This window comes from Danio rerio, chromosome 9 (genome assembly GCF_049306965.1).
Source record: "Danio rerio strain Tuebingen ecotype United States chromosome 9, GRCz12tu, whole genome shotgun sequence".
NCBI lineage: Eukaryota > Metazoa > Chordata > Actinopteri > Cypriniformes > Danionidae > Danio > Danio rerio.
This window is the reverse complement of record NC_133184.1, coordinates 40273378-40300214: the sequence shown is the minus strand read 5'-3', so window position 1 is coordinate 40300214 and position 26837 is coordinate 40273378. Positions and strand designations below refer to the sequence as shown.

General features: G+C 35.3%; 1 protein-coding gene across 1 annotated transcript; it reads left to right on the top strand.

Annotated features, from left to right (window-relative positions):
* Positions 1 to 246: 246 nt before the first annotated feature.
* On the top strand, positions 247 to 25962 carry tgfbr2l (transforming growth factor beta receptor-like). The gene is made up of 7 exons (XM_683846.6): positions 247 to 433; positions 7624 to 7774; positions 10279 to 10481; positions 12989 to 13821; positions 19546 to 19687; positions 19772 to 19899; positions 22252 to 25962. Exons 1-7 carry the CDS (start codon positions 388 to 390, stop codon positions 22519 to 22521), a joined length of 1773 nt encoding a protein of 590 aa, XP_688938.2. The 5' UTR covers positions 247 to 387; the 3' UTR covers positions 22522 to 25962.
* The last annotated feature ends 875 nt before the right edge of the window (positions 25963 to 26837 follow it).

The window sequence follows — 26837 nt, the reverse complement described above, 5'->3', positions numbered from 1 at the left end:
TACTTGCTACTTTTATTGCTGCTGCTTCTGTTGTTAATAAGAAAGAAAGAAAGAAAGAAAGAAAGAAAGAACGAAAGAAAGAAAATTTGCTGATAGATTGCACAAATATTTGAGCACACACTGGACTGTAGTTCATTGTTCTCTCTATGTATTGTGAATCGTGCTTTGATAAATGTAAGTTCCTGGGCGGATCCGCTCTCACTCACATCTGGATTAAAAACATCTGGATCCGCCTACACGGAACTCAGTTACACGCAGAGAGAGAGAGAGAGAGACCCGAACTCTCTCACAGATGAGGCTGGTTTATCTGAGTCTTTGACACGAGCAGATAAAGAAAATAAGGGCATCGCTTCAGTAGTGTGGATCTTCGGAGGACTGTGTGATATTATGGGTCTGTGGACTCGAACATCTGCTCTTCTGTGCTGCTTCTGTCGTGAGTAAATCTTCACTTCTCTCGTTCTGCTTTCATTGTCTGGAGGCTCCACGCATCAGAGCTTTGTCTTTGTGCGCAAAACTTCTTTTGAAAAGAAGAGAATAAGTTTAAACAGCACATAAACAGGTTTTATACAACTGTAGAAGGAAATGGGCACATATAACCGGGTCAAAGCATCTTGGATAAGGAAAAAAAAGCATGTGTTGACAGTTACAGTGAATTTTATGGAACACATTAAAGATATCTGTTTGGGTTTTTTGAATACTGCAAATACATTAAATCAAGTGAAATAAGTTCAACAAATAAGTTCAAGTGTGTTTGACTTGCTTGTATAATACAACTTTGTAGTTTTATTAGTATGTGGGAGTTGAAAACTTGCCCAAAATAATGGTTTTGTCTCCTGAATTTCCGAACATAAAATTGCATATTTCCTGCATATTTCTTAAACCCCTTTTATTGATATTGTATTATCCCCTAGATGTTTAAATGGGAGTAAATATGACAATATATCTGTCTGGCGAATATTTGAATTATTAGCTCCCCTGTTTATTTTTTCCCCAATTTCTGTTACACAGAGAGACACATTTCTAAATATAATAGTTTTAATAACTCATTTCTAATAACTGATTTATTTTATCTTTGACATGAAAAGCCTCTTTTTAGAGGAAAATTTCAGATATCATTTAAATGTTTTTTCATCTAAACTCTTCATATACTGGAAAACAAATATATTAACCGTTTATTTTATGAACATTTTTTACTTTGTTAATTTTATAAGCATTTTTGTTAAATATAACACAAATTAATGCACTGTAGACCCAAAACACAGGTCAACTATCCCTGTAAAACTATCATATGAGGAGTGCTCAAATGGCTCCTGTTGAGATGAAAATAATTTCAAGATTCATTAAAGTAAATACCATCCAATATATCATAGAATAAAGAGACTAAAGAAAATTAATGAATAAATAAATTAAATATATCATATTCATTGTGTTTTAAGAATAAAAAGTCACAGTAGCTACAGAATAAACAGCAGTTAAAAACAGATGCTTTTTAATAGTTTAGATCAGCAATATGCTATGAAACTCTGCACCAATAATACTCTTAATAAAAAACAGAATTTCTACAAAAGATGCCACACACTATAATCTAAAAAAATAAAAACTATGCTTGGAAAGTTCCATCAAGGAAACCAAATCTTGAGAACCCAAATAATTTTAGCCCAGCAGAGAGGCCTCCTTAAACGTTTTGGGTGTGTGTGTGTGCGTGTGTGTGCGTGTGTATAGCAGCTCCACTTACAACAACAATTATGAAATATTACCATGTGGGTGGAGAGAAGCAAGCCATCACCTCTCAGCCTCACTTATCATTTCACATCTACTGTCTGAAAAAAAATAGCTGGAGAATATGTGACCACATAGAGACACTGTATATAAAAATACACAACAGACATCCCTCTTGAATCCCTTGATGCTTCTCCGCTTTGTCATCACGATCGGCCACAATGGCAATATTGTAATGACTTAAACAGAGGGTGCAATGCTGACCGGGGCTAACCCAACACTAGTGACCTCTCGCTGGACACAGATGCTCTTTTTTCTCCTTTGTTTGGCCAAGAAGTTGTTCTTGAGGGCTTGGGTTTGCATGGTACCCGTGGAGGAGAGGCATCTTGTTTTGAACGTTGATAAATGGTTGATTCTTATTATTTGGCTTGAGATAGAAGATTTCATTGGTAATGACGAGAGGTTGCATCTTCTCTGACCTCAACAAAGAAACGGCACTCATGGAGTCACGGTCAGCTTTAAAAACAGCAACATCTGTTTGTCATGAATGCCACAGTTATGCTGGCGCTGCGTTCACTGTACTGTTATGCATTTAATATCAGGAAATGCTTTCAGGGATCAAGCTGAGTTTAAAAGAAATAAAAAAAAAAAACTTGGAAATCTGCCACCCAGTGGGGTGGTTTGATTACTGCATACATGGGGCCCCCAAAAATGCTTTATGGCATGAAAGAGATATGGGAGAATATAATAAATAAAACAGTCCCATTTGTGAAGGCTTTTTATAGGGCAGTATATATAATTTTAGGGTTGAAACCTGCTAAATTACATTTACATTGCAATTGTATTATTATGTTTTTAAATTAGAATTATAGAATATTAAAAATATTAGATATGAGAAAAGTTTGTTTTGACATATTACATGTGTGGGTGTTTATATGTATATATCATTTATATGATGCACACACATACATAGAAATAAACTATACAAAAATGTTACACAGATATTCAAATATTTATATAATTTGTATCATATCCACATATACTTTATATCTAAATATAAATATTTTTTCTCAAATATGTGCATGTCTGTGTGTATTTATGTATACATAATAAATGTACACCATACACACACTTAAATTATGCCAAAACAATCTTTTATTTTGGATGCAATTTATTTTTGTCGAGCACTAATACATACAGTATGTGTATGGAAAAACAGCATAAAATGAAATATAACTGCATTATATGTATATCATTCATATTCTCATTCAAATTAATAGTTTAGTATTTACTTCAGTTTTTATTATTACTATATCAATCATTATTATTTAAATCATAAGTTTTTATATATAACAAAATGCAGAATATTATGTTATGCATTATAATTTTATTTAATATATATATTTCTTGTATTATTGTATGTATACAATATAATATTAATAAAATTATTTATTATAAAAAATCTGCCAAATGCATACATTATACAAAATATGTTTTTATTATTTTATTGTTGTATAGAGGCAACTACTAACTGTATAAATCTGATGAATGTATAATTGTAAATGATAATAACCATTTAAGTTTATACTCTGTAAAAAGTTATTGTTTACTTTTCTTAAAAAAAGTAAACCCGTTGCCTTAAAGGCGGCAAGTTTACTACTTTAAAAAATGAGTAAACCTAGTTGGTTTTGTAAATTAAAATTAACCTTATTTTTATAAATAAGCACATAGTTCATTTATTTAATTTTGTAAGGCAACAGGTTTACAATTTTTTTTTAGTTAAGTCAACTAATCATTTTAAAAGCAACAGGTTTACTCACTTATTTTAAGTAAAGTTAACTAATCATTTTAAAATATAATATGTCAAAGATTCCAAAAGGATAAAATATGTCTCATGTAAAAAAAAAAATAAAAAGATAAGTAAAAGAAGAAATAAGTTTAAGCACTAGACAAATGAAGTATGTGGTAATGGGGTGGGAAAATAATAAGCTTGTGCTTCATCCCGCTCCATTTTCGATCATGTTGAAATCTATTTTTTGTTAATGATATTTCATGTAGGATATTTTTGTTTAAAAATAAATAAATCAAATCAAAAAAGCAAAAGGTTTACTCGCTTATTTTAAATAAAGTCAACTAATAATTTTAAAAGTAACAGGTTTACTCGCTTATTTTAAGTTAAGTCACATAATGTTTTATTAACAGTGCATTTACCACTCTCAAAAAGAAAGGTACAGTACAAGAGCTGTCACTAGGGGGGTACCATCCATATTGGTAACTCAAAGGTATATATGAGTACCTAAACATTTCAAGAGGTACACTTTTGTACTTCTTAGGTCACTATTTGTAGCCTTGAGGTAATAATGAGGACCCTTTAGTTACAAATGTGTATCTTTTAAAAAGGTACCACCCCAGTGACAGCTCTTGTACCTTTATTTCTGAGAGTGTACTACCACCACTGATAACGGTATTAAATATTGTGCAAAATACTTGGCAAAACCTTTCCGTCATTATGTTTTTGGATTACAAATAGGGAACGAGAAGGGAAACTTGCCTGAGCGCAAACCAAATAATTGCAGTCCAGCATCTCCTGTAAACTCACAGCCATTGCTATCCACATAATCTCTGAGGGGTTGAGCTTCAAAACTTGGCCGCTTTTTGCACTTCTGGCTTTAATTTATTTCTGGAGTGCTTGCTGCAGAGTTTAATTACTTCAAAGTTTATAGAAGCAGGGCTTTTGTGCTTAGCCTTAAGTTTTTTCTCTCTCTCTCTCTCCCTCTGTGTGTCTGTTGTATATTTTGATGGGTTGGCATCAGCGGACATCTGGAAGTCTGTGTAAAAGATCTCTGCTCTTTCTTTCGAAGCTGTTTACTGTACGGTCGCTGGCGGAACGGCTCCCACCCCTCATCTGCTTTTTATAAACAATTAATATTGTCGTGACGCGGTCGTATCAGGACAGAGGAGAAGGAATTCAGGCTTATCCCACTAAACCACAGGAACTCCTGACACTCTCATGAATACACATGCTTTCAGTGATCTGTGCACCAAAGCAAACACACATGCACACATGCACACAGACACACACCAGGCCATACACTGCATTCATCCAAATCCAATTAGAGATTTATGAACTCCAGATGGATCACGTAGCATGAAGATTTGCTCTTAAGCATTGTCTTGATTGCAGCTGTCATTACAGCTTTCATTCCTATAACTTTGCTCTACAGTCATTGGCGTCGTAAACAGTTTTGGCTGCTTTTATTACTGCGTTATAGTAAAAAGGTCTTTGTTATTTGTGTTCTTCGTTTTTTTCCCTTGTGTGTTCCAAGAGCATCATTTAAATGTTAAAATATAGGATTTTGTAATATATGATGATCATGCATCTTATGTGCATTTTATATTACCTTTAGCATGTATTATATTAACTATATTATTGGGAAAACTATGAAAAATTGGACGTCATGGTGGCGCAGTGGGTAGCACGATCGCTTCACAGCAAGAAGGTCACTGGTTCAAGCCTCGGCTGGATCAGTTGGCATTTCCGTGTGGAGTTTGCATATTTTCCCTTGTTGGCGCGAGTTTCCTCCGGGTGCTCCAGTTTCCCTCACAGTCCAAAGACATGCGCTATAGGTGAATTGGGTGAACTAAATTGGCTGTAGTGTACAGTATGTGTGTGAATGCAAGAGTGTATGGGTGTTTTCCATTGTTGGGTTGCTGCTGTAAGGACATCCGCTGCGTAAAACATACACCAGAATAGTTGATGGTTCATTCCTCTGTGGTGTCCACTGATAAATAAGGGACTAAGCCAAAGGAAATAAATAATTAAGATATTTGAAGACTTCTTAAGACCTTGTGGACACCCTGTTTTTACTTGCAAATTCAGCTCAATTAAATTTAGAGACATAATACAGTAAGACCAGCCTTTTACAATATTTTTAAAACTTTATATTTGCTGGATAAGTTGGCAGTTCATTCCGCTGTGGCGACCCCTGATTAATAAAGGGACAAAGCCGAAAATAAAATAAATGAATGAAATTTAAAAAAAATCTTTGTTATACTAAATTCATAAAAAGTCTAAATTAAATAGATAAAATCAAAAAAAATGAAAATCATATAAAGAGTTTCACTAAATTACTAAAACTTTAAAATGAAAAATACAAAAATACATTTTATGTGAGGTTACTATGAAATATATAACCTTCATTTTATTGCAAATGTACTATAAAAATCATTTTGCACTAGTGTTGTAGTTAAATAATATTAAAAACATAAAGAAAAGCAATGACTACGTTTACATGGACATCAGTAATCGAATTACTTGCCTTAATCTGAATAAGACAATAATACGATTAAGGTGTTTGCATGAGTTGCTTTTTGAATGTTTCTTTCATGACCCCGTTTTACATGTTACAGCACATAATTCCATTAACGTCATTGGGTCATCACGCTATCCACTTTTCCTCCAGAGTTTCATGTAATTTCCAGCCTGATCTCACGAGAAAACGTAAGTATTTTACGTTTTGGCAGTTTAGTGGCTAATTCGTACGAATTCATACGAGTTCAGTCGTAAGAAAATGTACGATTTTAAAAAGGAGGCGTGGCACCTAACCCCACCCCCAAACCCAACCGCCATTGGGGGATACGCAAATCGTACTAAAATGTACAAATTAGATCGTACGAATTTGTACGAATTAGCCACTAAATGAAAAAGTTACGAATTGCCGTGAGATTGTGTTGGTAATTTCAAGTGATTCATTTTTAGTATTTTGGCTTAAACTGCAGTTTGGCACTTTCACTTTCATTCAGGAATGTTTTACTCATATCCCTGTGACAAATGAGATATTGGATGCGAGCATGAACTGCTTAAAGAGTGTTGTTTTAATGGAATTTGATACTGCATACAGAATAGGAGAAAAAAACTCCGCATTTAGCGATGTGTGAGTCTGTGGTCCTTCACTGACTCGATAGGTGGAGAAAATAGTGTCAAACAGTCGTGTGTGTATGGACTATCCTGTCGCAAAATGCAGTAAAAATTCGGACGCTGATTGTTTTCATTTTAAACGTCGTTTTAAACGTTGTCAGATTATTGGTGTCCATGTAAACATACTCATTAGTACTATTTGAAATAATAACAGGAACTTTATTTAATCTGCTAACAAATTTTATATTTTTCAAAATATATACAATTTATATTAATAAATATTTATTTAGTTTAAAAAAGTATTTAAAATAAGTAATAAAAAAGTAAAAAAAAAAATTTAAAAAGCCTAAACAAACTAGATCAGATAGATAGATTTCACTCCAAACTACAATTCATAATTTATGAAAATAGCTGTCAATATTGTAAAAACACAGAAACACATTATGTTGTGAATTGTGGGGACATTGCAAAGGTTTTCATACTGTACAGACAGTATTTTCTATCACCCCACCCCAATCCTATCCCAAAATCAACCCTCATAAGAAAACTACATGCATTTTAGTTCCTAGAAAAAAAGTCTTTCTGTATGATTTATAAACTATTTGAAAATGTGCGACATTGTCCACATTTATATGCGTGTCCTCATAAGTCACCTCTTAATATTTGTCATATTTGTCATATTTCTATAACTATAGAAATTTGTGTTCTGATACTGTATGTCATAAACACACACACACACACACACACACACACACACACACACACACACACACACACACACACACACACACACACACACACACACACACACACACACACACACACACACACACACACACACACACACACACACACACACACACACACACATTACATTTGTCATCTACCTATAATCTTAAAAGAAAACATTCACAAACTGACCTAAATTGTGCCTAGTATTTTTATACCATGTAAACCTAAAATCTTCTGGTCTGTGTGTGTTGTAGTTCTGCAGGTGCAGAGTTTAAGCCCCATAAAGACCAACCTGTGTAAGTGGTGTGATCACTCCAGTCCTGTGTGTGAAGACAACGTCTGCATGAGCAACTGCAGTCTGACCTCTTACTGCTTTCTGGCTGAAGAAGTGTGTGTAGCCATATGGTAAGTCAATGCTCAAGTCTTCATCAATGCAGTATATGTGACATGCCTCAGATCTCAGCAGAGCCTCTGCAATAATTTGATTTTAAATAATTTGATTAGAAATTAAGATGATTAGAGAATGTAAATAATCACCTTAGGCAAAATTAAAAACAAAGAAGTGAAAATATAATTTATTTAGCCACTAAATTTTCACAGAAGGGGTCGGAAGCAGAGACGTTATATTTAATTCAATTCACCTTTATTTGTATAACGCTTTTACTATGTAGATTGTGTCAAAGCAGCTACACATAGAAGATCATAGATTGAAACGGTGTCAGTTCAAGAGAATAATTAGCGTAGCTGCTGTTCATAGTGTAGATAAACGAGATGCTAAAACCTGCATGAGGCACATTCATGTACCATAGCGCTAAGTTATCTGCTTTGAGTGTCTGCTTTACTAAAAGGTCTTTAAACTAGTTTTGAACTGCGAGAGTATGTCTGAGCCTCGGACATTATCACGAAGGCTATTATCACGAAGGATATCACGAAGTCTATTCCAGACTTTAGGGGCCATAAATGAGAAGGCTCGACCTCCTTTACTCGACTTTGCTATTCTAGGTACTACCAGAAGCCCTGAGTTTTGAGGGTCTAATAAAAGTAACCCCAGTCTCTATTTGTTTGATATAATAAAACATAATTATCTCATTAGATCCATTGGTTCGGGAATAAGACTTCCTTAGTTGCTCTGCATGTTATCGATTGATTCAAAATAACCTCAGTTTGTATGTTTATATGCAATAAAAAGAATCTTCGGTTTGGCTGGTAGACTTGTTTCTGAATGAATAAAGTTAAACTCAGTCTCAATTTGTTTGATTGACTATAAAGAACCATTGGTTTGGGAGTCGAACTTCACAGGTTGCACACTAGTTGTTTTAATCGCCATCACCCTCACAGGTCACTGGAAAGCACTCCCTGTTATTCAACTGAACAACATATCCCATTATGCCCTGCAGTCACACACTGGTCATTGATTACATGGACCATATGTACACCATTCACACATAAATATCCAGTGCTGAGTAATCATTTACCCGTTTCATCATTTACTCTTTGGATTATTTGTCTGCTCCTGTATTAAGCTCTGCCTTGCTGACTACTTCTACCCCTGTTGTCACAACCTCACCATTACACTAGTTTTAGATGGGATAAAAATAACCTCATTTTGTATTTGTTTGATTTAATAAAATTGTCTCATTAGTGTCACTGTTTTTTCAACCGGTTTCACTGGTTGCGTTGCATGTGTTTGATTAAAATAACCTCAGTAAAAAAAGAATCTTGTCGAACTTTGAGTCATTAAAGATGAGCTCAGTCTAAGTTTGGTTATTCACTAAAAAAAGAATAATTTGTTTGGAAGTCGAACTTCACTTGTTACACACTAGCTGTTTTGATCGCCAGTAATGTAGCCCTCACAGGTCATTAGAAAGTACTCCCTGTTATTCACCTGAACTAAATATCCCATTATGCCCTGCAGTCACACACTGGTCACTGATTACATGGACAAAATATACACTATTCACACAAATGTCCGTTGTAAGTCTTGTTATACTGCAGTGAACGTTTCTGAGTGTTTTCTTTGTTTTGTCTTGCCATGTTTTGACTCTTTGTTTATACTGTTTATTGATTGTTTACCGCCTGTCTCCACATCTTCGCCTGATTCATCAGTCTGCTCCTTTATTGAGCCTTGCTTGACTGACTACTTTTACCCATATTGTCACACCCTCACCAATACACTTGATTTAGATGCATTAAAAATAGCCTCTGTTTGTATGTGTTTGATTTAATAAAATTGTCTCATTAGTGTCATTGGTTCGGGAGACTGGTTTCACTGGTTGTGTTACATAGTTTTGATTGAAATAATCTCAGTCTGTATGTGTTTATACATTAAAACAAATCTTGTCGCACTTGTCTCTGAGTCATTAAAGATAACCTGACGTCATTTTATAATTGGACGACAATATCTGTACTTTGTTTCACAAACTCTGTCCGAGTGCTTTAGTTCGGTGTTTAATCACAGAAGAAAGCATGTGTGGGAACCATAATCAGAAACAAATGTGTTCTATAAATTTGCCTCAAAAATGACAGTATAATTACATTTCAATTATATTACGGCACTCGGAATCTGTGGTGTAATTCAGGTTGCTTTTTTATGAGTTTGCTTTTAAGCTGCTTTCATCGTGACCTTCGAGTGACTGCAGTAACGGGAAGCTGCATGTATAAAAAAAAGGCTCTTCTCTGAGGGGTAAAATAAAGAGTCCTCTAATGCAGAACAAACAGCAAACACATTTATAACCCTCAGGAAAGTTTAGACTCTGGCAAAAAGAACAAAGTACACCTCCGAGCAGGGATTCCCTGGTTAATTTTTCATTCTAGATTTCATCTGAGGAATATTTTCCCTTAAGCCTGATGTGTTTATCTTGCTTTTGTAACTACTAAAGTCATTTTTTTCTATCATTTGTTTCTCACAGGAAGAAGGACAATGTGAGCGTGAGTGTGCGGACGCTGTGTTATGACCCCCAGCATATGCTGGAGAACATAATGCTGGCGAATTACTCGTCCAAGGAGTGTCTGATGAGCCCTCATCCATCTGAAGATGGCCTGCTCTTCATCTGCAGTTGTGTTGGAGATCAGGAGTGTAACGACAGGCTCATCTTTGATAAAGGACCCAATGGTACATTATTCAATTCAAAAGGTTGCTTTAATACTGAAAAAAATAGTTTTGTTTTACTATTTGGGACCCTGAAAACCATCATAAACCATAATGTACATTTATTTTTAAATTTGAAATGAAATTAAGATTTATACTTATAAACAGATGAGATTTGTACATACTTAACTAAAATAAATAACCTTTGAATAGATGTATGGTTTGATAGGATAGTACAATTTTTGGTTGAGATGCAACTATTTAAATATAAAATTTAAGGGTTAAAATAGGGTTAAAAATATTTGAATACTGAGAAAATCACCTTTAGAGTTTTCCAAATTAAATATTAAAAATTATGTTTAATATTTTTATGGTGAACTTGAAGAAAAATCTATAATTTTGACTCTATACCTGTGCAATACCTGTGCAACTTAAGACTGGTTTTGTGGTCCAGGGTCACATTTAGGCATAAACGGGATATGCAGTGTTAATGTGGATAAATATATGTATGAAAAACATGATATAACATCAGTTTTATTTCATGTCTTTGCAATGGCATCAGTGCCATAATATGTTAAATCTGTTTTTATCTCACAGTTCTCATTTCACCTATTAATTTACGAGTCAATTGCGAGAAATAAACCTATGAAAAAGGAACGTTTACATCTCGCAATCCTGAACTTGTTTGTCAGATTTCCTACTAAATGTCTTATAGTTGTAGGCTCTCTCACAATTCTGAGCTTGTACCTGACTGATTTTTTTTTTAGAAATGTGATATGAGTTCATACAAGTAGTTGTGAGTTTGAAAAAGTCAGAATTGTGAATTTATATCATAACTGTGGGAATTTCAGAAATGCAAGATAAGTTTGATAAACATAATTTCAGATTTGTGAGATAAAATGTTGTGATTTTCTATTGTTTATTTTAATTAAAGCAATGAGCTTAGTGAGTAAAGAAATACTAATAATTATATATACAGTTTTCAGAATTATTAACCCCCTGTTTATTTTTTCCCCCAATTTCTGTTTAATGGAGAGAAGGTTTTTTTCAAACATTTCTACACATAAATGTTCTGTAGACTATGGAAAAAAAATAGCTTAAAGGGGCTAAAAATTTTGCCCTTAAAATGGTGTTTAAAAAATTTAAAACTGCTTTTATTACAGACGAAATAAAACAAATAAGACTTTCACCAGAAGAAAAAATATTATTAGACATACTGTGAAAATTTCCTTGCTCTGTTAAACAAAAAAAAAAAAAAAAATTAAAATTCAAAGGGGGGATAATAATTCTGACTTCAACTATATATACAGTATAGTCGTATATATCGTATCACAATGTGTGAATCTGCAACAGTCACATCGCAGAATCTCAAGCAAATTCAAGTGAATTTAAACAATATGAACACAAGAAATTCTAAAGTTTCCCACTTTCACAAAGATTAATTGTGTTTATTAATGCCACGAAGATTATATCGTGTATTTTTACATTTGATTATTTAATTTCTGTACTTCAATACTGTTAGGCTCCACTAAAAACCATAAAGCTTTTTTTTATTTTTAATCTTTGTTCTATTGTGTTCATCTGTGCTTTCATTTATTTTATTGATTTTTTTAAATAAATTTGAACATTTTATGCAGATGCACTCACCTAAAAAATGTATCCCAATCAATGTAAAATTCAGAATTCTTTCCAAATAGTCCTCTTATGAATGATATTCCTATCGCAATATATAAATAACAGAACAACTAAATATAATATAAATATAATTTGTCATATACAGTTGAAGTCAGAATTATTAGCCCCCCTGTTTATTTTTCCCCCAATTTCTGTTTAACGGAGAGAAGATTTTTTTCAACACATTTCTAAACATAATAGTTTTTAATAACTCATCTCTAATAACTGATTTATTTTATCTTTGCCATGATGACAGAAAATAATATTTGACTAGATATTTTTCAAGACATTTAAAGGCTTAACTAGGTTAATTAGGTTAACTAGGCAGGTTAGGGTAATTAGGCAAGTTATTGTATAACGATGGTTTGTTCTAGACTATAAAAATATATAACTAAAAGGGGCTAATAATTTTGTCCTTAAAATGGTGTTAAAGAAATTTAAAACTGCTTTTATTCAAGTCAAAATAAAACCAACAAGACTTTCTCCAGAAGAAAAAATGTCATTAGACATACTGTGAAAATTTCCTTGCTGTTAAACATCATTTGGGAAATATTTTAAAAAAAGAAAACTCAAAGGGGGCTAAAAATTCTGACTTGAGCTGTATACAATATGAAGCTTCATTCATATATTAAATATTGGCATTGAAAATAAGCCAAATATTGATTTAACACAAAATAATTTAAAATATTTGACCACTGTCAAACAAAATGTTTACAGCAAACTCTAACGGCTCCAAAACATCTCTTTGCCCATCCAAAACTACCTCTTGTGAAGTAGCATTTAAAATGCTTTCTTTGACAGCAGCTGCATATGGAGTCTGTGTGTGCTAATGTAATCACTTCCCTTTATCCCCTCAGGATTCTCAAAGCTGAAGTCTAAAGACGTGATTCCAGTCGTGGTCATAAGCCTGGTTCCTCCCCTCTTAGTAGCGGTCATTGCGACCATGGCTTTTTACCTGTATCGCACACGTCAGCCAGGCAAAAAGCCCAAGGAATGGGGACCACGACGGACCCACTACCAGTCTCTTGATCCTGCCGAGGGCCAAGCTAATGGCATCGACTTTAGTGCCAAGCGGCCATCCCTCAGCGATGACATCAATTCAGAAATGTCATCGACTTGTGCCAATAATCTAAACCACAACACGGAGCAGCTGCCCATCCAGCTGGAGGCGCTGGTGGGTAAAGGGCGCTTCGCGGAGGTATGGCGGGCACGACTTAGTCATAATGAAAGCGGGCAGTATGAAACGGTGGCTGTGAAGATTTTTCCAGCAGTGGAGTATTCATCGTGGTGTAACGAAAGAGCCATATTCTCTGATGCCAACTTGAAACATGAGAACGTGGTGCAGTTTCTGACGGCTGAGGAGCGGGGCGGTACGTCTGCCACCTCCCAGAGGCAATACTGGCTCATCATGGCTTATTATAACATGGGCAACCTTCAAGACTTTCTGGTTGGGAATATTCTGACATGGGCAGAGTTGTGTTCACTAGCAGGCTCTGTGGCAAGAGGACTGGCGCACCTGCACAGTGACACGACGCCATGTGGCATACAAAAAGTGCCCATCGCCCATCGAGATCTGAAGAGCAGCAACATTGTGTTGAAGAACCAAAGCGAATGCGTGCTCTGTGATTTCGGCCTGGCTCTGCGACTTGACCTGTCTCTCACTGTAGATGATTTCGCCAACAGTGGACAGGTAGGAAGGACTGGCTATTTGAAAACTACAACCAATTCAAGTTTATTTGTGTAGCACTTATTTTCACAATTGTGATTGCATCACAATCAAATTCGTAAAAGATAAGGTAATGAGTTACTATAACTTTATTAGTTACTAATAACTTTAACTAATTAACTAGTAACTCATAACTTTTAACAGTTGGAGAATTATATATAAGCATAGTTAACCTGCAGGTAGCCTATATAGACGAAATTAGCAACCTACTGTACGCCACACATGACGTCACACGGGTTCTCGGTTGCAAAAAAAGGCCGGTTTCAATAGCAAATATGTCGTGTTGTGCAGTAGGATGACAAAAATAGAAAACTTTTACTGTACACCACACTGCTTTCAATGCCAACCGTAGAGGATTTGGCTAAAAGGGAGCTGAATGGAGTGAGGACCTAATTAAAAATGCTGAACTCTGCAGTTGTCATTTCATATCAGGTGAGTTCACGCTATGCTGAATCATACACATTACAATGTACTCGTTTTTGATTGCAGCAATGATTTCAGCAAAAACAGTAAATGTTTATTAAACTGCGAACACAGAATGCTTAGAATGAAATGTAAAAATGTAAGATCACGTATACCCTGCCATTCAGGTGAAGTTCGCTGTCAGAAAGCAGTTGTTTTGCTTGTTGATGATTACCCAGGCCTTGAACAGTTCCGTCTTCTTTCCTTCTTGTCTTTGGCTAGGCAGAACCTCGGTTTTTAGCACTACAAAGTTTTGAACCTGGTAATCATGGAACATTATTTCTTGCACATGACCACACAGAACAGCATTGTAGGCATCCAAAGACTTGTAGTCTTTTAACTTCTCTATTGTAAAATCACTTGGAGTTGGAATGAGATAGTTGTATATTTCGGATGGATGCTTGGTCGTTTCGTCTTATCCAATATCCTTGGGGAGGGTGCTATCGCAAATGGACCTGTCAGATGAACGCCGCTCACTTTAACATTAATTTTGCCAAATCACTGTGCTTATCATTGGGTGATGAGCTGTTATATTACACTGAAAGCATTACGTAAATAATATATATAATATGTAATCAATTTAACTTATCTCTAATACAACAACAAAATCTGTACCGCGTCAGATGTCATTCCCTCACCCTAAATGTTAGCGCTCCCGTTTTTTTCTGCAACCTCACTGCGCAAATGCTTAATGTTTACAAACATCGTCTATAGCATATAGGTGATGTCCTTGTGTAGGGGAGAGTGGGGACTGTTGCAACACTTTTTGGATTTCCTTCAGTTTCTCAGAGACAGTATTTTGTGGAAACCCAAAATTTTAAAATAATAAACTCACATGTATCAGACACCCACCCACATTGTTATAATATTTGTACATGTGATAATAACTGCAGAATTTAAACTTGAACAGACGAAGTCAAATGTTGCAACTGACCCTGAGCAGGGGTACGGTTGCAACATTCATTGAAATGTAGTGATAAAAAAATCTAAAAGATCAGGTTGGGTTTTATTTACATTTTTCTTGTAAACAAACTAAATGTAAATTGGTAAAATGTGCTTAATTGGCCATATAAATACAGACCATTAAAAGAACAAGCAACAACCATATATCAGGCCTAAAAAAAAATTACAAAAATATTTTATTATTGAAAATCTGGACTGAACCTTTACTAAACTACTCCTTAGAACTTTGAAATTAATTAATAAATCAATAAATTATTATTATTATTATTTTAATTTTATTGAAACTCTGGTAAAAATAAAATTGTACATTGTTAATATGGCAAGCTTTTAAATTAATTTTGTAATTGGGGACTACTCTGTCAACCCTGATTAAACTGTCTATGCTAACAGCTTTAATGCTTTATAGCTATACATTTTTAAAGCTAAAAAAAACAGTGAGTTAAATTATACAAATAAATAATGTTTCACAAAAACAGATTAGACAGTATGAGAAATTTTCTGAATATATAAAAGATACTTTTTTTTTTTTACCCAAAAAATGAGTTTTATACTGAAGGAATGGCCTAAATATGGCTGATTTCTCTCAGATTGAAGGAGGGCGTAACTGAGAAATCTAGTATGGAGTAATACATCTTGATGCAACTGACCCATGTTATGGAACTCTCCATGTAAAACAGTTTTATTTATAATAGCACAGTTATTCGTATAAGTATTTTCCAAGGGATGTTTAAGAGGTTTTTTTCCAACACGTATTTAAATATAGTCATTTTTTTCTCTTTGTCATGATGACAATACATAATATTGAACTAGTTATTTTTTAAGATGCTAGTATTCAGCTTAACCCTTTAACTACTCCTCTATTAAACTGTTGACCATGTTTTTACAGTTTTAAATAATGACTGTTAATGACATTTAAAGAATGACTGTTTTAATTAATGGTGTACACGCACAGAACTGTTGGTTTACAAACAAAAAATTCAAACAAAAATAATCCTGTTGCACTACTACACTAGATTTTGGTTTAATTGTTAAAAATAAAAAAATAAAAAACAAGAAAGCATGTTAGATGAGAATCTGAAATATTTAATGTTTATTAAATATTTAATAGAAATATTTAATATTTAATAAATACTTTTTTTTTAAGTGATTTAGTATCCAATAATGTTTTATTTTTAAAAATAAATAGATTTTACACTTCATATTTTCTGATTTTTTATAGTAATAAATTTCTATTTTATTTATTTATTAATTCCTAACACTTTGACCATAAAACGACATGTCAACCATTTGGTAGAGGCTAATCATTTAGAAATTATGGGATATGTTGAAAAAATGCATTGTGTCAACTAGCAACATAAGAAGTTAAGAAATGCAATCCAAACATTTTTTTCTTGATGGGGTAGTTAAAGGGTTAAAATGCAAATTAAAGGGTTAAAATCCAAGTTAGTTAGGTTAACTATACAAGAGAGGATAATTAGAAAAGTGGTTACAACAGTGGTTTGTTCTGTAGTCACATTCGGAAAAAAATATTTCTAAGAGGGCTAAAATATTGACATTAAGAATGATATACAACTAATTTAAAGCTACTTTTTATTCCAACCTAACAAAAGATGCATGACATTCCCCAAACTGTGAAAATGTCCAAGCTCTTTTAAATATCGTAAAGGAAATGTTTAAAAAAGAATTTGAATTTCAAACACTGTTAAATGCAGGGTTCCCACAATTCTTTCATGTTGTCCCGACACAAATCAATAAGGTTAACTTAAAGTTTTTGCAAATTTAAGTTGATTGAATGAAGAATTGTGTTGCTTCAGCTCATTTAAAATAAGTAGTTTGAACAACCAGCAAAAATAGTTTGAATGCAGGAGGGCTAATAATTTCTTCAATTAATATATATATATATATATATATATATATATATATATATATATATATATATATATATATATATATATATATATATATATATATGCAAGATTGTCCCAGAAAAATGATACTATCTGTGGTCACCCTGTTGTTTATATGTTCAAACTGCCCAAACTAACACATTGTTTCTGGATTTAGGAGCGATTATGTAGTAATTTTCACCAATAGAGGGCGCTAAATGCACTACTCTGATTATTATTGGGCACAATTACTTTTTGTCTCTTAAAAGATATAATCAGTTCTGAACTGCTGAAACACGTCCTCACACTTTTACTTCTGAAACTGATCTACTGTAAAAGTTTGCATTTGCCTATGGCTGCAATCATCTTATTTGCTTGCAAATAACATCTGTTTGATCCATCCTCAAACTCTTTTCTCAGTTCATGTTGACAAACCATTTCTTCAATCACACTATTTGCCGCTGTGATTAATGTAAATGCATCTAATTGGCAATTGAATTCATAACCTCAACAAAAATACGCATGATTGACAATTATTCTCTAAACTTCATGATAGATATTTCACATACTGACAAGAAACTGTCTAGCTTGTACAAATTAGTGTGATATTATTTGCATTAAAATGTAGACATTGATTAAAAATGGATACAAATTGCCATGAGACTGCACTGGGAAGACCAAGTAAAACGGAATGGGTTTAGAAAGAATGACAGCAAATTCTATTCGGAAGAGCTCATCGTCAACGCTTAACAGAGGGTGTGTCTTGACGCAATCGTCATAGCAGTGTCAGCCAATGAAATTAATCAGCAATAGGCCACTGTCTGAGCTCGTTTATTTGCATAAAGCGATCTGATTGGCTGACGCTTCCTTCGGTGTTTGAAAAGTTAAGCAAGTCCCAACTTCTGGGTTGATGCTAGATCGGATATGTTTGCGGCCGGAAGTTAACAAGAATTGTATTTATTATTTATTAAATTTCCCATTCATTGTATTTTATTAACGTCTACCCCCACCCCAACCCTAAACCCAACCGTCACAGTAGCGTAAAAACAGTAGTTGTGCTGAGTATTATTTATGTTATCTATTAGATTACCCAATAAATAGTATTTTAAACGCCTACCCCCACCCCAACCGTCACAATACTGTAAAAATATTAATAATTGTTATACAGTGTCATAAAAAATGCTGCAATATTAATGTGCATATCGCACGTCCAGCCGGCCGCATATCCGATCTATACTCACTGAATCGGCGCTGACGGATCCACAATGTAGTTCGGCAACGCCTGACGTCACTCATTCAAACTGAATGGGAAGCATTGAAGCTCACGCCTCATGTGAATGGAGCGTTATCCCCTTGGGTTTACAGTTTACAGCAGGGGTGCCCAAACTCAGTCCAGGAGTGCTGGTGTCCAAGAGAGAGTTTAGCTTCAACCCTAATCAAACACACTGAACAAGCTAATCAAGCTCTAGGTATACTAGAAACATCCTAGCAGGTGGTTTGAAGCAAGTTAGAGCTAAACTCTGCTTCATAGGGACAAGTCCTTTGGACTTAATATGCTGTTCGACACCAAACAACTTCCATAGACAAAAAATCATGGAAGCTCAGTGTTCATCAATTGTAAATTGGGCCCTACGAAGAGGCCAGTTTTGAGCACCACGGTTTAATATGGCCACCATGATTGTTTTCACTCCCAAGTGCATTTTGGAGAGCGATATATCTAGTTTGGCATGCATATTTTAATAAGTAGTTTGGGACTATTAGAGGCGGTACGGGAGCAATCTTTACTGATGCTCCAGGCAAACAACAATCACGCCGCCCTCATGAAAGTGAAGATTGCTTCATGCTTATATTGCCTATGCCTAAATATGCCACTGATTAGAGAAGGGATGTAAAATGTGCATTATGATAAAATCAAAGTATATAGTACATGCACTATTAACTAAAAACTAAACCATAATAGGGGTACTTAAAAGATGTGGACTGAACCCAAACATCTAAACATTTCTAATTCAACATTTTTGTGTGCTTTCCTCACCATCTTTAGGGACTATGTTTAGACCACTTAAGCAGAAATTTTGACTAAAAATAAAAAGGTTAGAAGCCAGTATAGTCACCCAAAACACCCATGTAATGTCTGCATAGTTTCCAGAAAGAGAGCTTCAAACGTTCACAGAAAACAGCCATTCCAAAACAGATCAATGAAAGTATGATCTGAGTGGGAAGAACTGCAGCAGGCATGAAGATCAATTCTTCAAGCTCTCTCAGTGCAACCTAAAAGCTCTGTGGTTGATTTGTAAAGGTCATGGATTTAATCACATTACACCAATGGTAATTCAATTTGAGGAAGTTTCGAATCACATGGTCTGTGTTCGTCTAGGTGGGAACTGCCCGCTATATGGCCCCAGAAGTTCTGGAGTCCAGGGTGAATCTCGAGGACCTGGAGTCCTTTAAACAGATTGATATCTACTCCATGGCTCTAGTGATGTGGGAAATGGTCTCTAGGTGTGACGTCATAGGAGGCAAGTAAAGCTCTCGATGCATATATTCTCTTGAGGTTAAAACCACGCCATAATGTTATGAAGTATCTGTTTGGTTTTCAACAGAGGTAAAGAGTTACGAACCTCCATTTGGCTCCAAAGTGTGTGAGCAGCCGTGTGTGGACAGCATGAGAGACCTGGTGTTGAGAGACCGAGGAAGACCAGATATTCCAGACAGCTGGACCACACATTCAGTGGGTGCACAATTATAACTGTGGATTTATGAAGTGCAAAACACTGGGTTATATATGAATATTTGAATGTCATTTTTAAGCAGCACTGTAGGGTTTTTTTTACATTAAAATTATGTCTAAAATGATTTCAGTGGTAGAATAACTTTTAAACGGGTCCTATTATGCAAAATCATTTTAAAAGGAGTTTAAATACAGTTGTGTGGCAACAGTGTGTGAATATAACCAGCTTCCAATGGTAAAAATATAATAATTTTATTTCTTATAATCACACTTGATATAACCAGTCTGCAGAAACACTTTGATTGACATTCTCCCATTGTACATGTCATCAGAAGTGAAAAGCCCCGCCCACCAGTGACAACCTCTCCCTATAGCATATGACGTTAGTCTTGTTTTTGAAACTGCCACTATGCTGACACATAGGCATTTGTAGCTCCGCCCTCTTTTGAAATGCACAATCTCATTTGAATTTAAAGCGACAGTCACCAAAACCGCACAATTAGGATCAAAGCCTAAAAGGGGCTGTTTCAAAGAGTTCTAAAACATTATTTGTGGGGTATTTTGAGCTGAAACTTCACATACACACTCTAGAGACATCAGAGACGTATTTTATAGATTGTTGAAAGGGGCACAGTAGTTCCCCTTTAAGAAGATGAATTGTCTCTATGGACATATAAAGAAATGTGATCTGCTGTAAGTCACATACTTCACATGTTTTCGTAGCCTATTTGGAGTTTGACAAAAATGTGAGACAAAACATTTTGAATTAGATTGAACAGACCAGGCGACGCAGTGGCGCAGTGGGTAGCACGGTCACCTCACAGCAAGAAGGTTGCTGGGTCGCTGGTTCGATCCTCGGCTCAGTTGGCGTTTCTGTGTGGAGTTTGCATGTTCTCCCTGCATTCGCGTGGGTGTGCTCCGGTTTCCCCCACAGTCCAAAGATGCGGTACAGGTGAATTGGGTAGGCTAAATTGTCCGTAGTGTATGAGTGTGTGTGTGTATGTGTGGATGTTTCCCAGAGATGGGTTGCGGCTGGAAGGGCATCCGCTGCGTAAAAACTTGCTGGATAAGTTGGCGGTTCATTCCGCTGTGGCGACCCCAGATTAATAAAGGGACTTTTTGGGAATTTTGGGTTTACGTCTCACCATTTTTACTTTTTTTAAACAGAATTCTAAGTTTACATTTTGCAATTTTGACTTTAACCAGAATTCTGAATTCCATCATTTTTCACTTTATAAAAAAATGTAAATTAGAGTTTCCATGTTGCAATCCTTGTTTTCCCTCACAATTCAGACTTTTTATGCATTGAATTGAAGGTTTTATTTTAAAAATCTAGGTAAAACGTTAATTTAAGTATCAATTCTGAGTTTACATTTTGGAATTTTGACTTTTTTATATAGATTTCTGAATTCACATCCATCATTTTTCACATTTAAAAAAAAATCTGAATAAGAGTTTCCATCTCGCAATACTTCTTTCCCCTCAGAATTCTGACTTTTTTTCTTCAGATTTGAAGTTTCATATCAAAAATCTGGGCCACAGCTTAGCTCAGTGGGTAGTACAGCCGCCTCACAGCAATAATATATAAGCTAAATTGTCTGTAGTGTGTAGATGTGTGCGAATGAGTGTGTATGGCTGTTTCCCAATGCTGCGTTGCGGCTGGAAGGGCATCTGCTGAGTAAAACACATGCTGGATAAGTTGGCAGTTCATCCCACTGTGGAGACCCCTGATTAATAAAGGGACTAAGCCAAAAAGAAAATGAATGAATGAATGAATATTAAAAATCTGGATAACACATTAGTTTAAGTATCAATTCTCACTATTGACTTGTTTCCTGTCTATAATTAAGATATCAGCAGTTTATATTTTCTGTATGATCGCTTTCTACATCCCAACCTAATACCTCAACCCAACTAATACCTTAATGACCATTAATAAGCAGCACATTCTGACTTTATTGAGCTAAAATTCACAGTTAATGCTGAAAATAGTACCTTAAAATAAATATAGACCCAATTCTTTGGGTTTATAAAACATAATTCAGACTTTTAATTGAGTTTCTCATAAATTTGGTCAGAATTCTTTCTATTTTAATATCCTTAGTTCAGTTTTTTTTCATCCCAAACTTTTTGTGTCATATTACTGTCATAGTTTAATGAAGAGCCAGTGTGCTAGAAATGGTAAATGCTCTGATAGCCTTTTTGGGTGAATAAATTTTATACTTTCTTAGCTTTTTGGTGTTGCCTCCTTTTACATTTTTGTACTTTTTGTTTGGCTGAGCACCTAATAATATATATGTCATATTTCTAATATTTTTAATCACAATAACAAAAGTCTGCCTTGTGTTTTAGGGCATGCAGTTGTTGTGCGCGACTATAACGGAGTGCTGGGATCACGACCCGGAGGCTCGACTGACGGCTCACTGCGTGGTGGAGCGCTTTAACACTCTGGCTCAGGAAGAGCTGGAGAACTCCATCTGCACCCACACACCCTCAACACCACCTACAGAAGACCAAACCCCGACCCTGCCCTCTCACCCACCCTGCACAGACCACAGCGCTGACATCTGTCCGCACGTCACAGCTGACATCGTTTCCTCCAGGCAACATAGTCAAGTTTAACCGTGGAAACTGTGTCTAGGAAAATCAGACTTGTTCTTGTAACGCATATTGATTCATTATGTGGAGCTGGTCTCCATTTTTCTTTAAACGCTAATCTAAACTGAAGGACAACAGAAGGTTTTTTATTTGAAAATGCTGTCGTTTTATTGTGTAATGTTGTAAGGGGTTGTAGATTTCTGCTTAAAGGGACAGTTCACTCAAATGTAATTCTGCCATCATTATCCACCCTTCACTGGTTTAAAACATATTTAAGTGATGAACACAAAAGAAGATACTTTGTAAATTGCTGGGACACATTGGACTCCATTGCATTTTTTTTTGTTGATGTTGATGGGTGCCAGCAACCAGCATTTTTCAAAGTATCTTCTTTTGTGTTCAACATATGAAAAGAATCTCTTAAAGGTTATAGCCACATGAGGGAGAATAAATAATGAGGTAATTGTCATTTTTGAGTGATCATTTAAGGTAAGACACTGCAGGTGAATATTGGAAAAAAGATTATAATCACCATTTACAGTTGATTGATTACATTAAGTTTCAGGTCTTAATGCATTTAGTGGATTAAATTTTTTAAAATGTAATATTTAAATATGCAAACAATAATTTTTTGCATATTTTTCTACACATTTGACAAAGTCAGGTTTAAAGTTCTTGTTTTATTGTTATTTTGACATATTAGAGTCAAAGATGTCTACTGAGCACTAAATAAGTATATACAGTTCAAGTCAGAATTATTAGCCCCCCTTTAATTGCAAGGCAATTTTCACAGTATATCTGGTAATATTTTTTCTTCTGGAGGAAGTTGTATTTGTTTTATTTCGGCAACAATAAAAGCAGTTTTTAATTTTTTAAAAACCATTTTAAGGTCAAAATGATTAGCCCCTTTAAGCTATATATTTGTTTTCGATAGTCTACAGAACAAACCACTGTTATACAAAAACTTGCCTATTTACCCTAACCTGCCTAGTTAACCTAATTAACCTAGTTAAGCCTTTAAATGTCACTTTAAGCTGTATAGAAGTGTCTTGAAAAATATCTAGTCAAATATTATTTACTGTCATCATGGCAAAGATAAAATAGATCATTTATTAGTTATTACACTCATAAACCACTTTATTAGGTACACCTTACTAGTAATGGGTTGGCCCCCCTTTTGCCTTCAGAACTGCCTTAATCTATTGTGGCATAGATTCAACAAGGTACCGGAAACATTCCTCAGAGATTTTGCTCCATATTGACATGATAGCATCACGCAGTTGCTGCAGCTTTGTCGGCTGCACATCCATGATGCGAATCTCCCGTTCCACCACATCCCAAAGGTGCTCTATTTGATTGAGATCTGGTGACTGTGGAGGCCTTTTGAGTACAGTCAACTCATTGTCATGTTCAAGAAACCAGTCTGGGATGATTTGCACTTTATGACTTGGCGCGTTATCCTGCTGGAAATGGCCATCAGAAGATAAGTACACTGTGGTCATGAAAGGGATGCACATGGTCAGCAACAATACTCAGGTAGTATGTGTCGTTGACACAACACTCAATTGGTAATAAAGGGTCCAAAGTGTGGCAAGAAAATATCCCCCACCACCAGTAGCCTGAACCGTTGATACAAGGCAGGATGGATCCATGCTTTCATGTTGTTAACGCCAAATTCTGATCCTACCATCTGAATGTTGCAGCAAAATGGAAACTCATCAGGCCAGGCAAAGTTTTTCCAATCTCCTATTGTCTAATTTTGGTGAGCCTGTGCGAATTGTAGCCCCAGTTTCCTGTTCTTAGCTGAAAGAAGTGACACGCGGTGTGGTCTTCTGCTGCTGTAGCCCATCCACCTCAAGGTTTGACCTGTTGTGCATTCAGAGATGCTCTTTTGCATACCTCGGTTGTAACGAGTGGTTATTTGAGTTACTGTTGCTTTTACATCAGGTCAAACCAGTCTGGCCATTCTCCTCTGACCTCTAGCATCAACAAAGCATTTGTGCCCACAGAACTGCTGCTCACTGGATATTTTCTCTTTTTTGGACCATTCTCTGTTAACCCTAGAGATGGTTGTGCGTGAAAATCCCAGTAGATCATCAGTTTCTGAAATACTCAGACCAACCCGTCTGGCGCTAACAACCATGCCATGTTTAAAGTCTCTTATATCACCTTTCTTTACAATTTAGATGCTCAGTCTGACCTGCAGCAGAACGTCTAGACCAGGGGTGTCAAACTCAATTCCTGGAGGGCCGAAGCCCTGCACAGTTTAGTTCCAACCCTGCTCCAACACACTTACCTGTAGGTTTCAAACAAGCCTGAAGGACTCAATTAGTTTATCAGGTGTGTTTAATTAGGGTTGGAACTAAACTGTGCAGAGCTGCGGCCCTTTTGGAACTGAGTTTGACATCTGTGGTCTAGACCATGTCTACATGCCTAAATGCATTGAGTTTCTGCCATGTGATTGGCTAATCAGAACCTAATAAAGTGGCCGGTGAGTGTACATTAGATTAGACTGACAAAAAAACAAAGAAAATTGACAAAGTAAAATTCCCAAATCTCAAAGTAGACAATTTACAATAAAGAAAAAAAATGACGTGTTTGCCTGCAGTGTCTTGTCTTAAGGCTGTTTTGTTACATTAAGCAACAACAACAAAAACTCTTATCACAGGTGGAAAGAAATTGAGTCTACGTGGCAAAAAAAACAAAACAAAAAAACGTTCTTACTAAATTGTTTTCCCCAAAAAAATGTTTACCACACATCATTTTCTGATTTAAATTGTTTCATTGCCATTTCTGACTCACTCACTTATGAAATCCACATGATTTTCCCATAAACTTGATTTTGGGGAGACTTCAATTTGATTAACCACAGAACCGCAGCTGAAATTACGACTCAAAAAGACGACACACCAGCAATATAACTGCTGCGTTTAGACATAAAAACAACCAGAAGTACAGTATTATATTGCTGGGGTTGCGTTTCATTTCAACTCTTTTTAAAACAGCTACAAAATATGTTTCTCCTTCTCTGAATGAGTTTCTTTTGCACTGACCCTTTTTAATCAATGAGCTGATGAATTGAATTAAATGTACATGAAGCCTAATTATGGATTATAATCAGTTTGCTTATTATAACTGAAGGAAAAGGGAACTTTTAAAGGATTTAACAAACTAATGATTAGTCATGTCAATGAGCTTGGGTCCAGACACAGTGAAAAAGCATGACAGTGACTTGTTTAATTCCTAAACAGCCTGCATTTGTTCCTTAGGTTCACTCAGCTGCTTTGAGGAACAGGAAAATTAAATTAATACCAGATTGCACATTTGAAAAAGAACTGATAAGGATATGGCAACTTGTTACACCTTTTTTCCCATTTCTGAAGATAAAGATATGTTGAATCCATTTCTAGTGTGAACTGGGTTCACCGCTGTACCGTAATCACTACATAAAATATATATTCGTAATTTGTCCTTGTATTTCTTATTACACTCTGCATTAGTTGTCATTTTTTTGAGATTGTTACAAAGAAAAATACTGAACTATTTGTTGGGGACAAAAAAAAAATCGTACTGACTCCTAAATTTTGTATGTAACATACAATACATAATAAATACAAGCTAAATACAACATATTTATACACACAGACACGCGTACACACGCACATATACACACACACACACACACACACACACACACACACACACACACACACACACACACACACACACACAGTTCTGTTCCGAATCTGATTGGCTGATAGCCTTGATTCAGCCTCACCCTTCACCTTTGTATTACTCCGCCCACATACAGCGACAAGAGGACCGTTTGACAAATATTGCAGCTATTGAACAACATAATGTACTTTTGAGGCTTTTTAGTCAAGAATGTAGCTGTTTAGATTGCAACTATGCAGTTATTTATAAGGGTAGTCGCTATTTCGAAATATTTATTATTTCTGAGAGACACTCAGCTCCGTTCATTAGCCAAAGACGGTTGATGTTGTCTATCCACAAGATGGCGCCAGGACCGCATAATAAGCCCTTGCTTAGAAGATTAAAACAGCGTATGTAGTTTCTAACTACATCTGACCAAATCATTATTAAACTGGTCATTCATATCCTAAGTCGATCTTTCACTTTTGTATAGATTGCAACTATGCAATTTATTTATAAGGACAATGCCTATTTTAATACAGTCACTATCCTATCGTTTATTCCGAGACCACGGCCCTGTACACCCCTCCCCCTCCTTATTTTTCCTTATTGCAAACACTAAAGCTAAACTATATTTTAGGGGCTCAATTTTCATTCATGTGTGACAATGGCTCAGCGGTTAGCAC